At 34.7% G+C, this 16,155-nt stretch overlaps 3 protein-coding genes across 9 annotated transcripts; 1 reads left to right on the forward strand and 2 right to left on the reverse strand.

The window, feature by feature from the left end:
* Window positions 1-829: 829 nt before the first annotated feature.
* On the reverse strand, window positions 830-6,710 carry LOC107897037 (histidinol dehydrogenase, chloroplastic). 6 transcript variants are annotated; one of them, XM_016822370.2, is made up of 16 exons: window positions 6,476-6,655; window positions 6,147-6,295; window positions 5,609-5,730; window positions 5,451-5,503; window positions 5,273-5,345; window positions 5,061-5,162; window positions 4,883-4,984; window positions 4,710-4,781; window positions 4,577-4,639; window positions 4,442-4,483; window positions 3,589-3,648; window positions 3,365-3,475; window positions 2,015-2,185; window positions 1,681-1,771; window positions 1,038-1,312; window positions 830-918 (listed from the first exon to the last, which is right to left on the reverse strand). In XM_016822370.2, exons 2-16 carry the CDS (start codon window positions 6,283-6,285, stop codon window positions 910-912), a joined length of 1,485 nt encoding a protein of 494 aa, XP_016677859.1. In that variant the 5' UTR covers window positions 6,286-6,295; window positions 6,476-6,655; the 3' UTR covers window positions 830-909. The 6 variants fall into 6 exon arrangements, with proteins under 6 accessions (XP_016677859.1, XP_016677857.1, XP_040964879.1 ...); XM_016822368.2 differs by having other exon boundaries at window positions 830-1,312; window positions 6,147-6,301; window positions 6,476-6,710; XM_041108945.1 differs by having other exon boundaries at window positions 830-1,312; window positions 6,147-6,364; window positions 6,476-6,617.
* A 653-nt stretch (window positions 6,711-7,363) lies between these two features.
* Window positions 7,364-12,995, forward strand: LOC107897036 (glyceraldehyde-3-phosphate dehydrogenase GAPCP1, chloroplastic). 2 transcript variants are annotated; one of them, XR_005922904.1, is made up of 14 exons: window positions 7,364-7,675; window positions 8,144-8,220; window positions 8,324-8,391; window positions 8,582-8,620; window positions 9,198-9,298; window positions 9,573-9,685; window positions 10,719-10,818; window positions 10,944-11,090; window positions 11,375-11,435; window positions 11,519-11,616; window positions 11,707-11,849; window positions 11,998-12,068; window positions 12,465-12,554; window positions 12,677-12,995. XR_005922904.1 is itself a non-coding variant. In XM_016822367.2 (14 exons), the coding sequence occupies exons 1-14, from the start codon at window positions 7,583-7,585 to the stop codon at window positions 12,732-12,734; spliced, it is 1,272 nt and encodes a 423-aa protein (XP_016677856.1). In that variant the 5' UTR covers window positions 7,368-7,582; the 3' UTR covers window positions 12,735-12,995. The 2 variants fall into 2 exon arrangements, 1 of the variants encoding a protein (XP_016677856.1); XM_016822367.2 differs by having other exon boundaries at window positions 7,368-7,675; window positions 11,985-12,068.
* Window positions 12,996-13,074: 79 nt separating this feature from the next.
* LOC107897035 (UPF0481 protein At3g47200) lies at window positions 13,075-14,775 on the reverse strand. The gene has a single exon (XM_016822366.2). The coding sequence runs from the start codon at window positions 14,444-14,446 to the stop codon at window positions 13,172-13,174; it is 1,275 nt and encodes a 424-aa protein (XP_016677855.1). The 5' UTR covers window positions 14,447-14,775; the 3' UTR covers window positions 13,075-13,171.
* Window positions 14,776-16,155: the final 1,380 nt, after the last annotated feature.

A 16,155-nucleotide genomic window follows, 5' to 3' on the forward strand; every position in this document is an offset into this window, starting at 1 on the left:
GAAGTATTTTACTGTAACTTTTATTCTTTTTTTTTTCAAGAAGAAATAATGTAGAGCATTTTTTTTCACACCAGTGTCCAAGTAAGTTTCAATAATTGTCCGCTTTCATGGAGTGTTCATTATGCGCATAAATATTAACCCAATTTAATCAACTTCTAACACCATATGCAAGGGGCAAGGGAAGATTATCATACACCTAAATGCTTATGAAAAGGCAGTGAGATTTCTGGTCATTTTAGAGTGAAAAGCAAGAATGAATCATTGAAATATGACTCATGTTTGGAAGCATAGCAAGTTATGATTCTAGACTAAGTCGTGAGCACGAAATGGTTTAACATGGATATAAAAAAAAAAAAAAGAGAGAAGAAAACAGCGAGCTCAAAAGCAAATGCAACATGATAGTTATGTAATAATAACAATAAAATAAGCAATTTATACCCCTTGCTTAATTCTACATTGTCCCCAATGTGGTGACAATTTGCAAAAATTAAAGGAAGGTAAGAAACACTCCCCAGAATGCTTCTATGATTGCCGATGTTGCAAGTTGTGTGAAAAATTGCTCTCCTCAAATAACTCTTATGGTGTGTGAAAAATATGTTTTTCTTTTGCAAGAAAAAGCAGAAAATCAGCCAAAACCCCCCATTGTCGCATTGCGTTATTTTCCTTGTATTCTTTGTATGGACTGCATTTTTCTTGAGTGATTCTCGGGCAATCTCAGGCCATAAAACAAATAGCAAAAGAGTATGCTTTTCTCGTGCTAGCATCAGAAACGCCTAACTATATTATTTTTCTTGTCTTGTTCCACAACTTTTCCATTTCAAAGCTGATATCTCCAAAAGCAATGGTGTCCATTCATGAGTTTATTTGGTATTATCCAATGAGATGGAAAAATAGACTAAACCCAAGTCTCTAGACCGCCTGCATGCACGGCAGTTCAAGGGGATTATATGTTACAGTACAATATTTAAAAGGCAAATTTTTGCTCTGTCAGACAAGGTAAAATAGCGTCCAATCTGATTTGACGCGTATCATCTTACACTTGAAGAATGCTTGGCTTCAATATCTTGAAGTCTGAGAGTCACGGCACGTTTGTGAGCATCAAGCCCCTCAACTTCAGCCATGGTGGCCACATATGGGCCAAGGTTTCTCAGGCCTTCCTCTGTCAAAGATTGAACAGTCATGTACTTCAGGAAAGAGTCAAGAGACACCCCACCATACATCCTCGCATAGCCATATGTGGGAAGAACATGATTGGTCCCACTTGCATAGTCTCCCACGCTCTCTGGTGTCCACTGCCCTAGGAACACGGAACCTGCAGGAACATGGCAAAGAGCTTACCGAAATCGCAATCAAGCTCAACAAATATAGTTTTGGCAGAGGTGAACTTGTTATGTTGGCTACATTACTTGAAGACCAATTACATAAAACCTGCATGTTCTCTACTTGGATCTCAAACCAATTACACAAGAACAAGTACAAAACTTGTAGGAAAGTTTTAAATATGCAAATGAGGGAGGACATGTAATTCAAATGTTGGAGCAAGATAACGTCATAGTGACAGAGCAAGTTAGCTACTGAAAAGGGGAATTGTTAAACTAGATACTGACAGCTATCACAAGGACCATTATGAGAACATATAAAAGCTATAATAAAATAATGTAACCAAAAGAAGCAAAATACCAGCATTCTCAACAAAACCCTCCCACTTCTCCGCATCCTTCACATTTATGATCAGGTGCTCTGGCGCGTATAAATTTGAGAAGGAGATTGCCTAAAAAGAAAATGTTCATGAGAAATTCCATAAAGCAGAGTACAAGATATTTTATACGCTTGAATTGTATGATTGCAAGAACCAAATAGAAATAAAGCCGAACAGGGAAAAACTCAAACTTCTAAACATTAGCCAAGTACAATAAAAGCTTGTCCTTTAAACCTTGATAAATTTTCGCCATGTAAAGTCATTGCATGAAAGTTGGAATCAAAATAGATGAACGGCAGGAGAATGGAACCCAACCTCAACCATATCACGAGCAAAAACAGTGAAACTATGGCTTAGTGCTTTTGAAGCAAAATCTCCCCTTGGAAGGCTATTGCACTGTTTACTAATTTCCTCCTCAATAGCTTTAAGATCCACACCCTCACCAGCTATTACAAGAACAACCTGGCTATCAGGTCCATGCTCAGCCTGAAAATAGCAGTTTTATTCAGTACATACATCAAGTCCAATAGAAACAGCTTCTTTATGTTCTGTACAGATCAAGACAAACTGAAGCTTGGGCTGTAGAAAGGAAGATAACCATGTTCTATTCCCCATAAACCTACCCTCCCTTCCCAAGGTTCAAATTTGATGGTTGTAAACTGAAAATCCCAAGTTTAAGCAGTGACACATCCCTTGGGGCCACAAAAGCAGCAAACTAATTATCAACACTATGCTTTATTCTCCAACAATGGAACAAAAGAAGCATCTAACATGGTATCACGAGAGGGATTGAATAGTCTACTTTGCAAGTTTTGGGTTTAACAAATAATTCTCCATTTTAAAATGAAAACTAAAACCCGGGAAAATTGAAAATTGGACAAAAACATGGATAATTAAATATATATATATACATATAGTGCAGGAGAAAAAGCCTCCCAAAACTGTCAAAGACTTTATGTTGCTCTGACTCTTCATATGAGGCCTTGACCCTCCATATACAAGGAGAAACTTAAACCGAGTTCAACACAAATGAGAAACATTCATGCTCAACAAGCTCTCAATTCTGAGAAGCAAAGACAATAGATGATCAAGCACAGCATCTCCCCTTTTTGAACGATGAAAAGCTTGATTGATCCTTGACCAGGAAATAGTCAAACTATAACTACAAAGCAAGATCTAATTCCTTGAATCACTCTGGCAACTACGACTCAATATCCTCTTCTGGTTTAAATAGGCCTGATTACAGTTCATATGAATAACTCTTACCTCCTAAACATGGAAAGAAAAAAGGGTTCTTTCATCACACATAGTGATTTACAATATACAGCCCTGAAATTATATATTAACAGAAATAACAACAATTGAGATTGCAATGCACAAAATGACCTTGAACTTGATAGGTTCTAGCATCTTGATTTACAGAAAGAAAGCCAGACTAGTTCATTATAAAGGCCAAAAGAAAACCCTATAGCAGATATAGTTCTCAAAATTGATCAAGTAAATTACACAATCTTTGCTGTCCTGATGGAGTATTTCATGAAACAGCAAAAAACTTGATATTGCTAATTCGATCACTCACCGATATAGTAAAGACAAACAACAACAGCTCAAGATACAATTTTAAGTAAAAAGGTAGCAAATTAGAACTAAAAAACAAGTGAAAACCTGGGATAGCAAATCTGCAGCTATATGTACAGGACTGGCAAGTTTGTCAGCAATAACCAAAACTTCTGAAGGGCCAGCAGGCATGTCAATTGAAATCATAGCCTCACTATTCTGCAGGGAAACAGGAACAAAAGGTAAAATCAAATCAAGTAGAGGACAATGTCTACAACTTTGTTTGATTGGATCGAACTTAAGTACAAGTTCAAAAAGAAAGCAAATCATACTTGGAGTATCATTTTTGCAGCTGTTACATACTGATTTCCAGGTCCAAAAATTTTCTCAACCTGCAATGAAGGCAAAATTGTTAGCTCCAACAAAAAGCTGAAAAAGCCCAATCATGATAAATAAAATCTTATCTTTCTTCCTAAAATATATGCTATCTTGTCAGAGTTTTCATGCCTTCAACAGGTAATCATATTTGAAGTCTAGAACTATGTTATCAACTGTTGTGGAATTATTTTGACATAGAGTATAAGACTTCTCTTAGTCTACTATACATGCTCAAATGGTAATAAAGAGAACCATAAACCTGTTGTAGCTTTCTGATAATATACTAGTTATTAATAGTTTTCTGATCATCATTACAATTTCTGAAAGATATGGTTCAGCATCATTTAAAATCAATATTTTGCCATACTACCTATATTTTCACAACTGCATGCTATTATCCACACACAGGCACCTACAGAAAGTTGTGAAAGAGAAATTGACCAACCATGCATGATGAGTCTTGCTGAAAACTTGCATTTTTGTAGGATTAGTTAAATTACACTCAACACAAAAAACTGAAGGCTTCTAATGCAATTTTCCAGCCACATGGCATAACATCAATAGTTCAATACATAAAATGTAAATTAGTCAAGGAGAGAACGTATAAAATTCAGGTTACAGATATCTTAGCAAGAACATAGAAAAGAATTTGATTAATCAGTTAAGACTCGAAAGGAAGGACAATTTCTTTCTAATTACTGATAGAAAACAAAAGAAATCCATTACCCATATGTCTTCAAAATTTCCATAAATATCTATCAGTATTAAAACTCAAGAACTGAGAAAAAGTTGACAAAGAATCATTACCTTTGGGCAAGATTCTGTGCCCCAGGCCATAGCAGAAATGGCCTGTAAAATTCAGTTTAAGTAAAAAGTATTAAGATCTAATAATATTAACGTTCGAATATAGGATGAGTGAGCATATCTTCATTGTTCTCAGACCTGAGCTCCACCAGCTTTAAGTATGTGAGTTACACCGGCCTTCTTGGCACAATAGAGCACTTCCTATAGCAAAATACTGATCAGCATTCTCTTTCATTATTTTTAATTTCAATAAAAGCAATAAAAAAAATACCTTGCATATGTTGCCATCTTGGCCTGGGGGAGTTGCAAGAACAACAGTTTTACATCCAGCGATCTGTGCAGGCTGGGGTGAGGAATAAGCCAAATGTCAAATAAATCTAGACCTACCATATAACAGAAAGGAAACTGGATATATATCTAATGTAGTCAATTTCATCAACTTACAACAGAAAGCATTAGAGCAGTTGAAGGCAGGACAGCAGTTCCCCCTGGTACATAAAGACCAACAGAACCAATACTCCTAGCAACCCTTTTGCATCTAACACCCTATCAGAGTACTATGACGTTTATTATGTTGACAATATAAGGATTATGCCATAAGAAAGCAGAAATATTAACTTACTTTCATATTTTCAACACTTTTCTCCACCGACTTTTGAGCAAGATGAAATGCATATATATTGTCATATGCCACGTCAAATGCCTCTTTAATAGTTGGGTCAAGCTGAGACATGACAGCATGGCAAAGAAAGGCAATGGATATAAAATAAATTCAACAAACAAACTAGAAGTTTAATGAGATTTCAAGGAGAATATTTTTCAGATAAAAAGTACCTCTGGATAAGGAAGCTCTGAGACATTCTCAACTATTTTCTCTAGCTTAACTTTATCGAACTTTTCAGTATAACTGCACAATGAATATATTTTCAAACAACCACGTTTTTAACAACATTATTAGAAATGATCACAGAAAAATAAAAAAAGGACTGCAAAGTCTGTAAGCAGCACCGACACTCTAACTGCAGCATCGCCTCTGCTGCGGACATCATCCACTATTGGTTGGATCTGAGAAGCATACCATATAAGAAAATTTAAAACCAGCAGGGGCTGAATGAAGATATGTATCAGAAAAGAGCAAAAGGAGATAGAGGAAAGACGAGACAAACTCACCACACTGAATATGGAAGAAAAATCTATGCGAGGACGAGCCTTCAAGCTCTCTACCTCAACATGACTAAGTTCTGATAACTTATAAGACTTCATTGCACACCTTATTCTCTTACAAGCCGATCCTGCAATAGTGATGGATAGAAAAAGACACATGTTTCTCAACGTTTCCTAAACTGGGTACACGCGCTAATGAACAAGTAATATCTTTTATCAAGCACAAAACAAGAACAATTTTATGGAAAAATGAGATTCAACCCCTGGTTTGAGCAAAGGATTCATGTAAAAAATATTGAGTCAAATGCTCAGATGCAATGAACAAATAAGTAGTACCGTTTTACCAAAACAAGTTTATGGCAAATGAGATTAACTGAAGTTTTCATCAAACGATTCATACAACTAATGAGGCAAATGCAAGGATGCCACCAACAAAACAGAGCATTGGAAAAATCCAGTAAGGATGTATAATCAGTAAAAGAAACGGAATGCGAACAGCAAACATTTTCACAGAACAATTAAAATATTTCGAGCAAGAAAGTACCTGTGACTGTAGCTGAAGGAAAAGAAAGTGGGGAAAGACGGATGAAACTAGGGGCGGCGAAGGAAGGAAAATGGGGGGAGTGTAATGGTTTAATAGAAAGATTGTTGGGTGGGTTAAGTCGTAGAAGCTGAGAATCCATAACCAACCACCTTCAACTCAAATAAAAAATAAAAATAAAAATAGAAGAAAGGATTTTAAAGAGGTCTTTTCGTTTTAAACTACACCACACAAAAGAAGAGTTTGATTGCGAGATGAATGAAAGTCATTAAACAAGGAATCAATGAGGGGTATAATCGAAAGGGGAATAGAAGAGAGATCTAGAAAGTTACCTGAGAATATAGAAGTGGCAGAGGGGAAAGATTTCGAGACTGAAAGAGGATTTTGGCCACTCTACCCGTAAACACTAAAAAGGTCAATGAAAACAAAGGTGTTTTTTTTAAAAAAAGAAAGAAAGAGAAAAACAAACTAGAGGCTGAACGAATAACGTTGCATAGTCGGAATTAAAACAGCAATCAACATTCTCATTAAATCTATGAGCATATTATAAAACAATAACATCAGTATGACCATTTTTTAACTTCATTTCATCATCTATTAAATAATAATCCATAAAAATAACTTTTTTTTATTGTAAGATAATCAATTTACCTTTTTACCCGAGTCGTAAATTAATTAATCCAATATCACTTTTTCAAATAATTCTTTATCAAAATTTGATATAAACATATCTATTATACTTTTTTTAGTTTTTCTAGAGAATATTTTAAGGGTGATTATTTAATACACAATTTAGAAAAATTTTATACCACACCCGATAACACAAATTTTATTTTTTAAAATTTTTAAATATAACTTAAAATATATGATAAAATTTTATTTCGTTAGTATAGTAAAATTCTAAACAGCAAGTGTATCAAATAATTATCTTTAATTTAAATATTTTAATTAAAAGATTAACAATTAATAGAGTTACTTGTATTATTATATTTTTCACTAATTTAAAAATAAAAATATTTATATATAATAGATTTAATTGAAAATTAATTCAATTTAAAATTGCATGATTATTTATATTAAACTGGATGAATTGAAATGATATTGATACAAAGAAAGATTTTAAAGTGATTAAATTGTGAATATTAAATTAAATGAAGGGCAACTAATTTTAATGATTTATCCAAGTGATAGAACTGTGAAACCTTGCAAAATTGCAATATTTGTTGGTGTGGAATATACTGAACCTCTCCAATTGTTTCGGAGGAAACCAAAATTGCTCGGGGAAAACAGTTAGGCAAATCTCAGACTCGGAGAAAGCGTTGGCTTTTCATCCTTCTTAACAAACTCCACTCTGCATTTTAATATCTCTCATTCATTTTATTTAGAAAAAAAAAAAAAGAAGAAAAAGTTCCATTCTCCGAAGACAGAGCGCTTCCGCAATGGCTTTCTCTTTTCTCATCAGATCCACTGCCGCAGCCTCCTTTCATATCGAAGCCTCCGACCTCTCTCTCTCACCCTCCGATCGCCTCAAGGTCCTCCACTTTCTCCTGATCAGCACCATAAAACTTTTAAAATGGCTGACAAACTTTCCTTTCCATTTTTTTTTTTGGTGCCTTTAAAGGGAAATATATAATCAGCTGAGCTGAACTTATGCTGAATGAATGAAATTTGTGCAACTTCAAGGCATTCTTTCCCTAGTACTTTTGTAGTACGTTTTCTTGGGAAACAAACAGAGTATTAAGAATTACAATACCTTGTCATTCATGTTTTATTTAGTTTTTTCGACTTTTTTACATTTTGTTAGGCTGGTTGGTGAGAAAACATTACTTGTTAAGTCGTTTACGTTGTTTTGGCGAATATGGGAAATTTGAAAAACTCATGTTGAATAAATCAGTTTCTTTAGTTACTTGTTTCCTTACTAATGATGTATTATTTAATGGGGAATCCAACTCATTTTTTGTGGCAATCTGAATCCTGAATGATAATGCTCTTTTGTTCAGGTTTCAAGCATTGGTTTTAGTGGGAATCTCAACTCCATTTTTGGTGCTGCATTATCGACTACGTCTGTTTCCTTACAGTTGAGTTATCCCGAACTGCCTTATCATGATTTGCTTCAGTTTGCAATTATTTGGTCTTTTCCTCAGATACTGAAGGGTTTTAAAAATTATTCATCTGTCCAGGAAATGCAATTTAAGGAGTATCCAGCCCATCAAAGCCACTGCTGCCAAAATTCCTCCCGCGGCTCCAAGTAAGAATTTGAAAAACTTTTTTAATTTATATCAACTGTTTTTTATGCTAGGGAAGGGTAAAAAAGAATAAATAGGCTTATTTTTTTCCTTTTTGGCTAGCAATAAATAGGCTTATTTAGTTTTCCTAAAATTACTTCAGAAGTTGTATGCACTGATGTTCTGCTTTTGGCTTGTTTCTCATTTGTTTAGAGTCACGGAAAAGCGGGAAGACAAAGATTGGAATCAATGGTATGTTTTCTTATTTTCATCAAACTTGTACTTTGCTTTATTTGAGTTGCTTTCAGTATGCTTGCAAAATAGCAGTGAACTAGCATCCTAGGCTTAGTTTGTGTGTAAGCGTGGATGGGGTTCGGGCAGGTACCATAGGCACCTCCTTCTTGACAAACAATAATTTATCCAGAACTTCAGCTTATAACTTCACATAGACAGTTAAAATATATATGGTTGAAAAGTATCAGAATCAATATGCACAAGTGGAACTCAGTTAATGCTTACACTTTTGTTCCGATCAATTTTAAGATCAATAAGGTTCTGTTAGCTGTTGACCAATGGTTCAGTTGCTGTAGGTCATGTGTTTAGGAAGTGTATTTTGATATAGGTGTAGCTAACAGCATTTGGAGATCTTACTGAATGGTCTGCTAAGATTGTGGTAATGGCGGGAGAGAATTAAAATTCTATTTAAAATATTTATTTCAAGTGTTAAAGTCCAAAACCAAGTAGATTAATCTTGATTTGGAAGTCCCTGTTGCTCTAGATAGCATGATGTATCTTGAAACAACTCATTTTTGACAATGAATCTTTGCAGGTTTTGGTCGTATTGGAAGGTTGGTTTTAAGAGTAGCGAACTCAAGGGATGATATTGAAGTGGTAGCAGTCAATGATCCTTTTATTGATGCTAAGTACATGGTAAGCATGCCCATTTGCACTTGGTTTGGTCAAAATAGAAAAATTTTAGACTTGTGTATTCTGACATAGAAAATTCTCTTTTCTTGTTGGCCTCCTGGAGAACTTCCTTTACGTGTACTCAGAATCAATAAATTGTAGATGCTCGTTGATGTTAACTTGTTAAGTGTATTATGTAGCTTGGGGTTGTTGTGTTTAGGTTCATGGCACTTGTTATAATTTCTCACACCACTAAACAGTTGTTATTATTCACCATCATCTTTTGTTCTTTATCCAGGCTTATATGTTTAAATACGATTCAACTCATGGAGGCTTTAAGGGAAAGATCAGAGTTGTGGATGAGTCCACCTTGGAGATTAATGGCAAGCAAATACATGTTGTAAACAAAAGGTATGGTTCTGGTCCTTTATTGATTTCTTTGAAAATTGAACGTGCTTTCCCACTATGAAGCATGTACACGAACCTCCTCATACCAGTATCATACTAGTGTCCAACATGGACACAGTGCTAACATGGAAGGATGCTATGGGGAGATGTGACACCAATAGAATATGTCACATGACACATCCAACTAACTTGAATATGCAACGTGATAATAGGTTTATTAAAATTAAAAATTTTAAATTTAAATTCAAAAATAAAAATATTAAAAATTAAATATTTTAAAAATACTTTTGATTTTGACCAACTGTTGACCAATGTTATCTAGTGTTGACTGGACGTTAATAGGTGTTTCCTTTTAATTTTAAATATTTTCAAAATTTTATATATATATTTAAAAATATATAATTTTTTTTCAATTTTTTAAAGTTATTAAAAATTTCTAAAATTTATATTTTTTTAATTTTAAAATTTTAAGTTAAACTTTTTTTCAATTTTTAGATTTCATGAGCCAAAAAAAAAGTTTAGGTATCAAAGTAAGAAAACATGTATAGTTTAAGGGCTAAAGTGAGCATTAAGCCATAAAAATTAATTTAAGTTCTCAAAATATTTCAGGAAAAAGATAAAAATAAAACCATTTTATATATGAATTTGAATTAATTAATCTAAGCAAATACTTATATTTAAGCACTTTACTTGGTTAGTGGCGAGGCGCTCCCCAAACTTTGTGAACCCATTGGACGCTCCTTAGAGTCAGGGAACAAACCTCAAAATAAAACCGAGCATAAACACTCTGGGCACAATACCTTCTCTAACGAGAAGTTGGTTGGCTCCGCGAACTACATTCCAAGAAGATATTTCCTAGAGCGAGACCGTCCTCCCCTCAACACCCATATTGCTTGTTTGTGTGTCATAGCTCTCTAACATGTGTTATTCTTATGTCGTAAACTATAACAACATAAAATCCTGTTACTTCAATTGATTAAACCATTTCCTATCAAATTATCTCAACTCGGGATAACATTTTAATGATATCGACCAGGGACCCTGCAGAGATCCCTTGGGGCAAATTTGGGGCTGAGTTTGTTGTTGAGTCATCTGGTATTTTCACTACAGTTTCTAAGGCCTCTGCTCATATGAAGGTTGTTGAAATATTCCTGCTTTGTTGTATTATCACATAAAAGCAAGCACATAGCAAAAGCCACCTGTGAGAGCATGCATTTTTTAGAAACGCCCCAAATTGAACTTTTACTAATCTGTTTTTCAGGGTGGTGCCAAGAAAGTTGTAATTTCTGCCCCTTCTACAGATGCCCCTATGTTTGTGGTAGGAGTAAACGAGAAGTCCTACAAGCCAAGCATGAACGTAGTTTCTAATGCTAGTTGCACTACCAATTGTCTTGCTCCACTTGCCAAGGTATAATTGCATCCTCAGATTTTAGGTTTTGTTAATCTTATTTGTAAAGTAGGAATTTAAACAAAATCTGATTTCCATTGTTTTTTAACACTTAGTAAGACTTAAACATGGTGACTTGTTTGACCGTGTGAAGTTTTGCTTTTGTATGTTTTGGGTTCATGCCGATTGGCAGGTCCATCTGCCCGTATTTGACAGTATTTATCATCTGAACATTTTCCCCATGAAACATCTGGTTTTCTTTTAATTTGGCAATTTCCCTTAGTTTTTGTGATAACATGTTGCAGGTGGTTCACGAGGAATTCGGTATTATTGAGGGTTTAATGACAACAGTCCATGCAACTACAGGTATCAAGTCAGTCTTCCCCTAATTTTTCTCACACAAGATGATATTGTGTTGTTTTCATAATGTGGTAATTTTTAATATACAGCAACGCAAAAGACTGTTGATGGCCCTTCAATGAAAGATTGGCGTGGCGGTCGAGGAGCTGGGCAAAATATCATCCCCAGTTCAACTGGTGCTGCAAAGGTATAAGAGGGAAATCGCCAGATAACTTCAGCACTGTTTTTGAGAATAATTGTAACTAAAATTAAATAATGATTTGTGTTTTTCTTGTAGGCTGTTGGAAAAGTTCTTCCGGAACTCAATGGGAAGCTTACAGGAATGGCATTCCGTGTCCCTACACCCAACGTTTCTGTTGTGGATTTAACCTGCCGACTTCAAAAGAGTGCCTCATATGAAACTGTCAAAGCTGCCATAAAGTGAGTTTTCGAACTTTTGGCTTTAAGTATCTTCCTTGTTCGTTCTATTGTCTCCATTCATTCTCGTTTATTTCTTCTTCTTCTTCTTAAGTGTTTTCCGCATTCGCTTAGATTCTACCTTAATTTTATTTGAAGGCGTGCTTCACAGGGGCCACTTAAAGGCATTCTTGGATACACAGATGAGGATGTTGTCTCTAGTGATTTTGTTGGTGATCCAAGGTATTCTATCTTTCTCTCTCTAATGTACAACCCATCCCGCATGTGCCTTTTGCTCTGCTGTGATATATTATGTAATTCACATGATATATTATCTCTATCGTATAATTTAGTTGTGAAGGGTCCTAGTGTGTTTGTTGCTTATGGGGAATTTTCATCTTTCTGGAACAGATCATTTAATTTTTCTTTTCCCCCCTTTCCCCCCATGATTAAGGAGCAATGGTAGGATATTATTCAGTTGGTTTATATAATATTGCAGTATTATTAAGGACTTTAATGCCTGTTTAATATAGATTTTGCTGTCAGTTATTTATGTATTGAAAATTTGCCCCTTTTCTTTTCTTTTCCTATTTCTTAATTGTTGGCAATTAAGGTTCTAATGGGATTGTTTTATTTCAGGTCAAGCATATTCGACGCCAAAGCCGGGATAGGGTTGGGCAATTCATTCATGAAGCTTGTTTCATGGTACGATAATGAGTGGGGTTACAGGTATGTTTTCATCTCTCTCACACCCGGACAGCCACCTTTTCAGCAATGCCGACGATCACCACTGAAATGCATATTTGAGAATCCATCTTGTCTGAATTATTTTTCTTAAAATTATATTACAGCAATCGAGTAGTCAACCTAATACAGCACATGGAACTGGTAGGATCAACACCCAAGTAAATTATTTAGCAAGGTATGCTGTTGAAACTGAGCGACGCTGCTGCAATTTTAGTGTGCGCAATGGTTTTCTTGTTTGGAATGCTTGTCCATGTAATGAGTTGGGCATCCCATACCGCATGCTATTCTAAAATAATGGAATGAAACCTTACGACAGTGTTTGGTGCTGAAAGTATGAGCATTATCTTTGTAAAAATAAAAATAAAAATGTTGGCCGGTTTCTTATATTTAAAAATTAATGCATGATTCGGTTTCATTGTTCAATTATTTGGTATGGTGATATCTATGGTTGTGGGTGATACTTGAAGGTCCTACATTTAGGTTTAAATTTTGCAATTGGTACTCGTTAAAGGTATATTGTTTTATGCATTTGAGATGGATGAATAAATCTCTGGAAGAAATACACTGGAAACCATTAAAGGAAAAGCAAGGAAAGCAGCTTAATTTCCAGAGACACGCCAGCCAACAATACTGACGATAATCTGTAGCAAAGAACAGTACAGCATGATATGATTGTATTGGAAGAAAGAGCGGCTAATGGATGCCCAATAACTGTTGTAATAGCAGTGAATTTCTCGGAATTGCTTACACAGATAGCATTCTCGCAAAGTGGAACCAACTTTTGTACCAATCCCATTCAGCATGTTTATGAAACTCTCCTCATCTCGCGAAAAGCCATTGATAATGTCAGCTGAACGAAGGTATCCGACATCTTCGGGTTGCTTCATCAGGCAACTCATGAAGCATACATAAGCAGTGAAATGTTTGGATTCATCCGTGAAGCATTGCTCCACAGCAACACAGTTCACCAGGATAGCGTTGGTGAAATCATCAATGGCGAGGGGCGGGATTTTAAGAGCTAAAGGCGGGATTTGAAATTTTTTGAAATCTATCTCCAGGAGGCTTTTCGCTGTCCTTTGTCTTACTGATATTCCTGCAGTCCGTAGATGTTTTACGCTTTGAATCGGGTGCATCGGATGATCGTGCTTGCTTAGTTGTGAATCTTCATCTAAGTTAGTTGCCGGAAGGAGACTCCGGCGGAATAAGTCTAGTAAATGCTTGGGCTTTCGAACCTGGGCTTTCACCATTTCTGGAGATTTGCGGAAAGCTTGACTCAGAAATCGTAAGGCAAGATAAGACAAAGAGCGGATCGGGGGGCCAACCGTGGACAATTCGAACAAGTTCTCAAGAACGAAAAAGGGTAACTGATTCTCCAGTTTCAGCAGATCTGCAATCAAAGTTTGGACGGACCATGGGGGTGGCGGCGTGAAATCCTTACCCTCTTCATATTGAAGGAAGAGCTCCACCATGAAAGAACCGTCGAGCAACATCATTTCAACAAGCTCATGATCATCAGCAGGCTTATCAACCTCCTCAGAGTAGCATCTTTTTATTTGATCTGTTGAATTCATCAATCTCTCATAGTAGAACTGCCAATTTCTTTTTGTCCGAGTAAGAAACTCGTCAAGAAGATCCCACTTGCGTTTTTCAAAGGGAAGAAAACGGTGCGTGCGATGGCGACAAGGGCCGAAGGATGTTAACTGTGGCCATCGGATCTCGTCATGGACTTTGATAAGGGAACCGGGAAAAGGACAGATGGTGTGAGGTTCGGGATGAGACCTTCGCTGCCTGGACTTCAGCAATTTCTCCTCCATTGAAGCCATAGTGCGTTGCTGTACAATATCATCATTAGGGCTTTGCAGATCCATCGCCATCGTCGGCTAGCCGGTGGCTCTTGATTAGAAAATTTCTGGGAAGCTGCACTGAGGATTGAGGTTGATATCGGAATTGTAAGTCCAAGTCTTTATCGATTTTTTCTGGAAATAATGTTGATCATTAAAAAAAAAAAAAAAGCTACGGCGACTTCTAAAGTCCACTTCCAAAAAGTAATAAAAAAGACTATTGGCAATTTGTGCAGAAGGACAAAATTTTAGCCGTCGTTTCTGATTTTTTATTTACTTTTTGGTTTTCCATTAAAGATTACTCTCGTACAGCTCCGATTATTGTTGATATTGTTTGGACCAGGCTTCACAGCATTTTTGGTTCCATAAACAAGGAAGAAAAAAATTGGATTTAAAATTAAAAGTGTATTTCAGTTAACTTATTTTTGTTCTCACTATAATTTTTTTACACGAATGACTAACGCTTCAAATTAATAAATTACACTTTTTTACACTATTTTTAAAATGAAAATTATTTTCTTGAGAGTACTTGGGAAGACTTTATTTTCATTACATTTTGGGTTTCAAAAATTCTTTTTGACCAAAAATTTAAAGCTAAAATTCAGGTGATTTTAACTTTTGTGTATGGTAAATATTATTTATATTAAATAGTTAATAGGTATATAAAAAATTAGATTAATTTATATTTCATGTATACATTATATTAAATTATTTAAATATCATTTATTATTATATTTAAGTTTTAAAAATATTTTATGTATCATTAATTTTACAAATAATTTTTATTAATTGCTTGAAATGTATTTAAAATTTATACTTCACGTACCATTATATTAAATTATTCAAATATCATATAACTTAATTAAGTTGTATCTTTCTACTATCATATTCAAAAAAAGACATTTTAATCTTCAACCACAATTTTTGAAAGCAATGGAGAACACAAAAATTTAACAAACCATATTTTTTTACACTACTTTTTTACCACATTTTCAAAAGCATTTTTCAAGTGCAACATTAATGGGGAACTAGCCTAAAGACTAATGGTGTAAAGGTCATGCTATCAAAGTAAATTTGTTACTAATTTAGTGATCAATTGGTAGCTTTTGAAATTGAATGATAAAATTATAAAATTACTAATAGTTAATGACAAATTGTAAATTTACTTTTCCCCACGTTTGTTGTCTTAGCAAAGAGTCTAACTTTTTTGAATCTAGGTGACCAAAGTATAAATTTATTAATAATTAAGTCACTCTAATTATTATTTTTTACATAAATAATTTCCATTCAAAAATTAAAAGTTGTAAACTGAATTACAAAGACAAACCATAAACTATTAAAATAATGTGTTATAAGAATTCAACTAGTTAGAGTAGAGGAGTGCATTATATCAATTAAACAGATTAAATCAAGGAATTCAAATTAAATAAATTGAAATAATTGATTTTGTTCGGTTTGATTATTGGTTTTGTATATTCAAATCGAATAAATCGATTAAACATTAAATTCAACCCAATGTCTATACCTAACCCAATATTCAAGTACACAATACCTAATTACCCATGTACAAACAAACCCAAATGTAAAACAACTCTAACAATTTCCCAATTCAATTAATTAATTAAATCTAAATATAAAACAACCTAAAGTTCTGCTTTTCTTTACGGAGTTCTAGATTCAAATTCACAATTTACCGGTGGGTTTTATGTCTGAGGAAATAGCGCATCAATTGGGTGATTTCA

This window comes from Gossypium hirsutum, chromosome D13 (genome assembly GCF_007990345.1).
Source record: "Gossypium hirsutum isolate 1008001.06 chromosome D13, Gossypium_hirsutum_v2.1, whole genome shotgun sequence".
NCBI classification, from domain to species: Eukaryota; Viridiplantae; Streptophyta; class Magnoliopsida; order Malvales; family Malvaceae; genus Gossypium; species Gossypium hirsutum.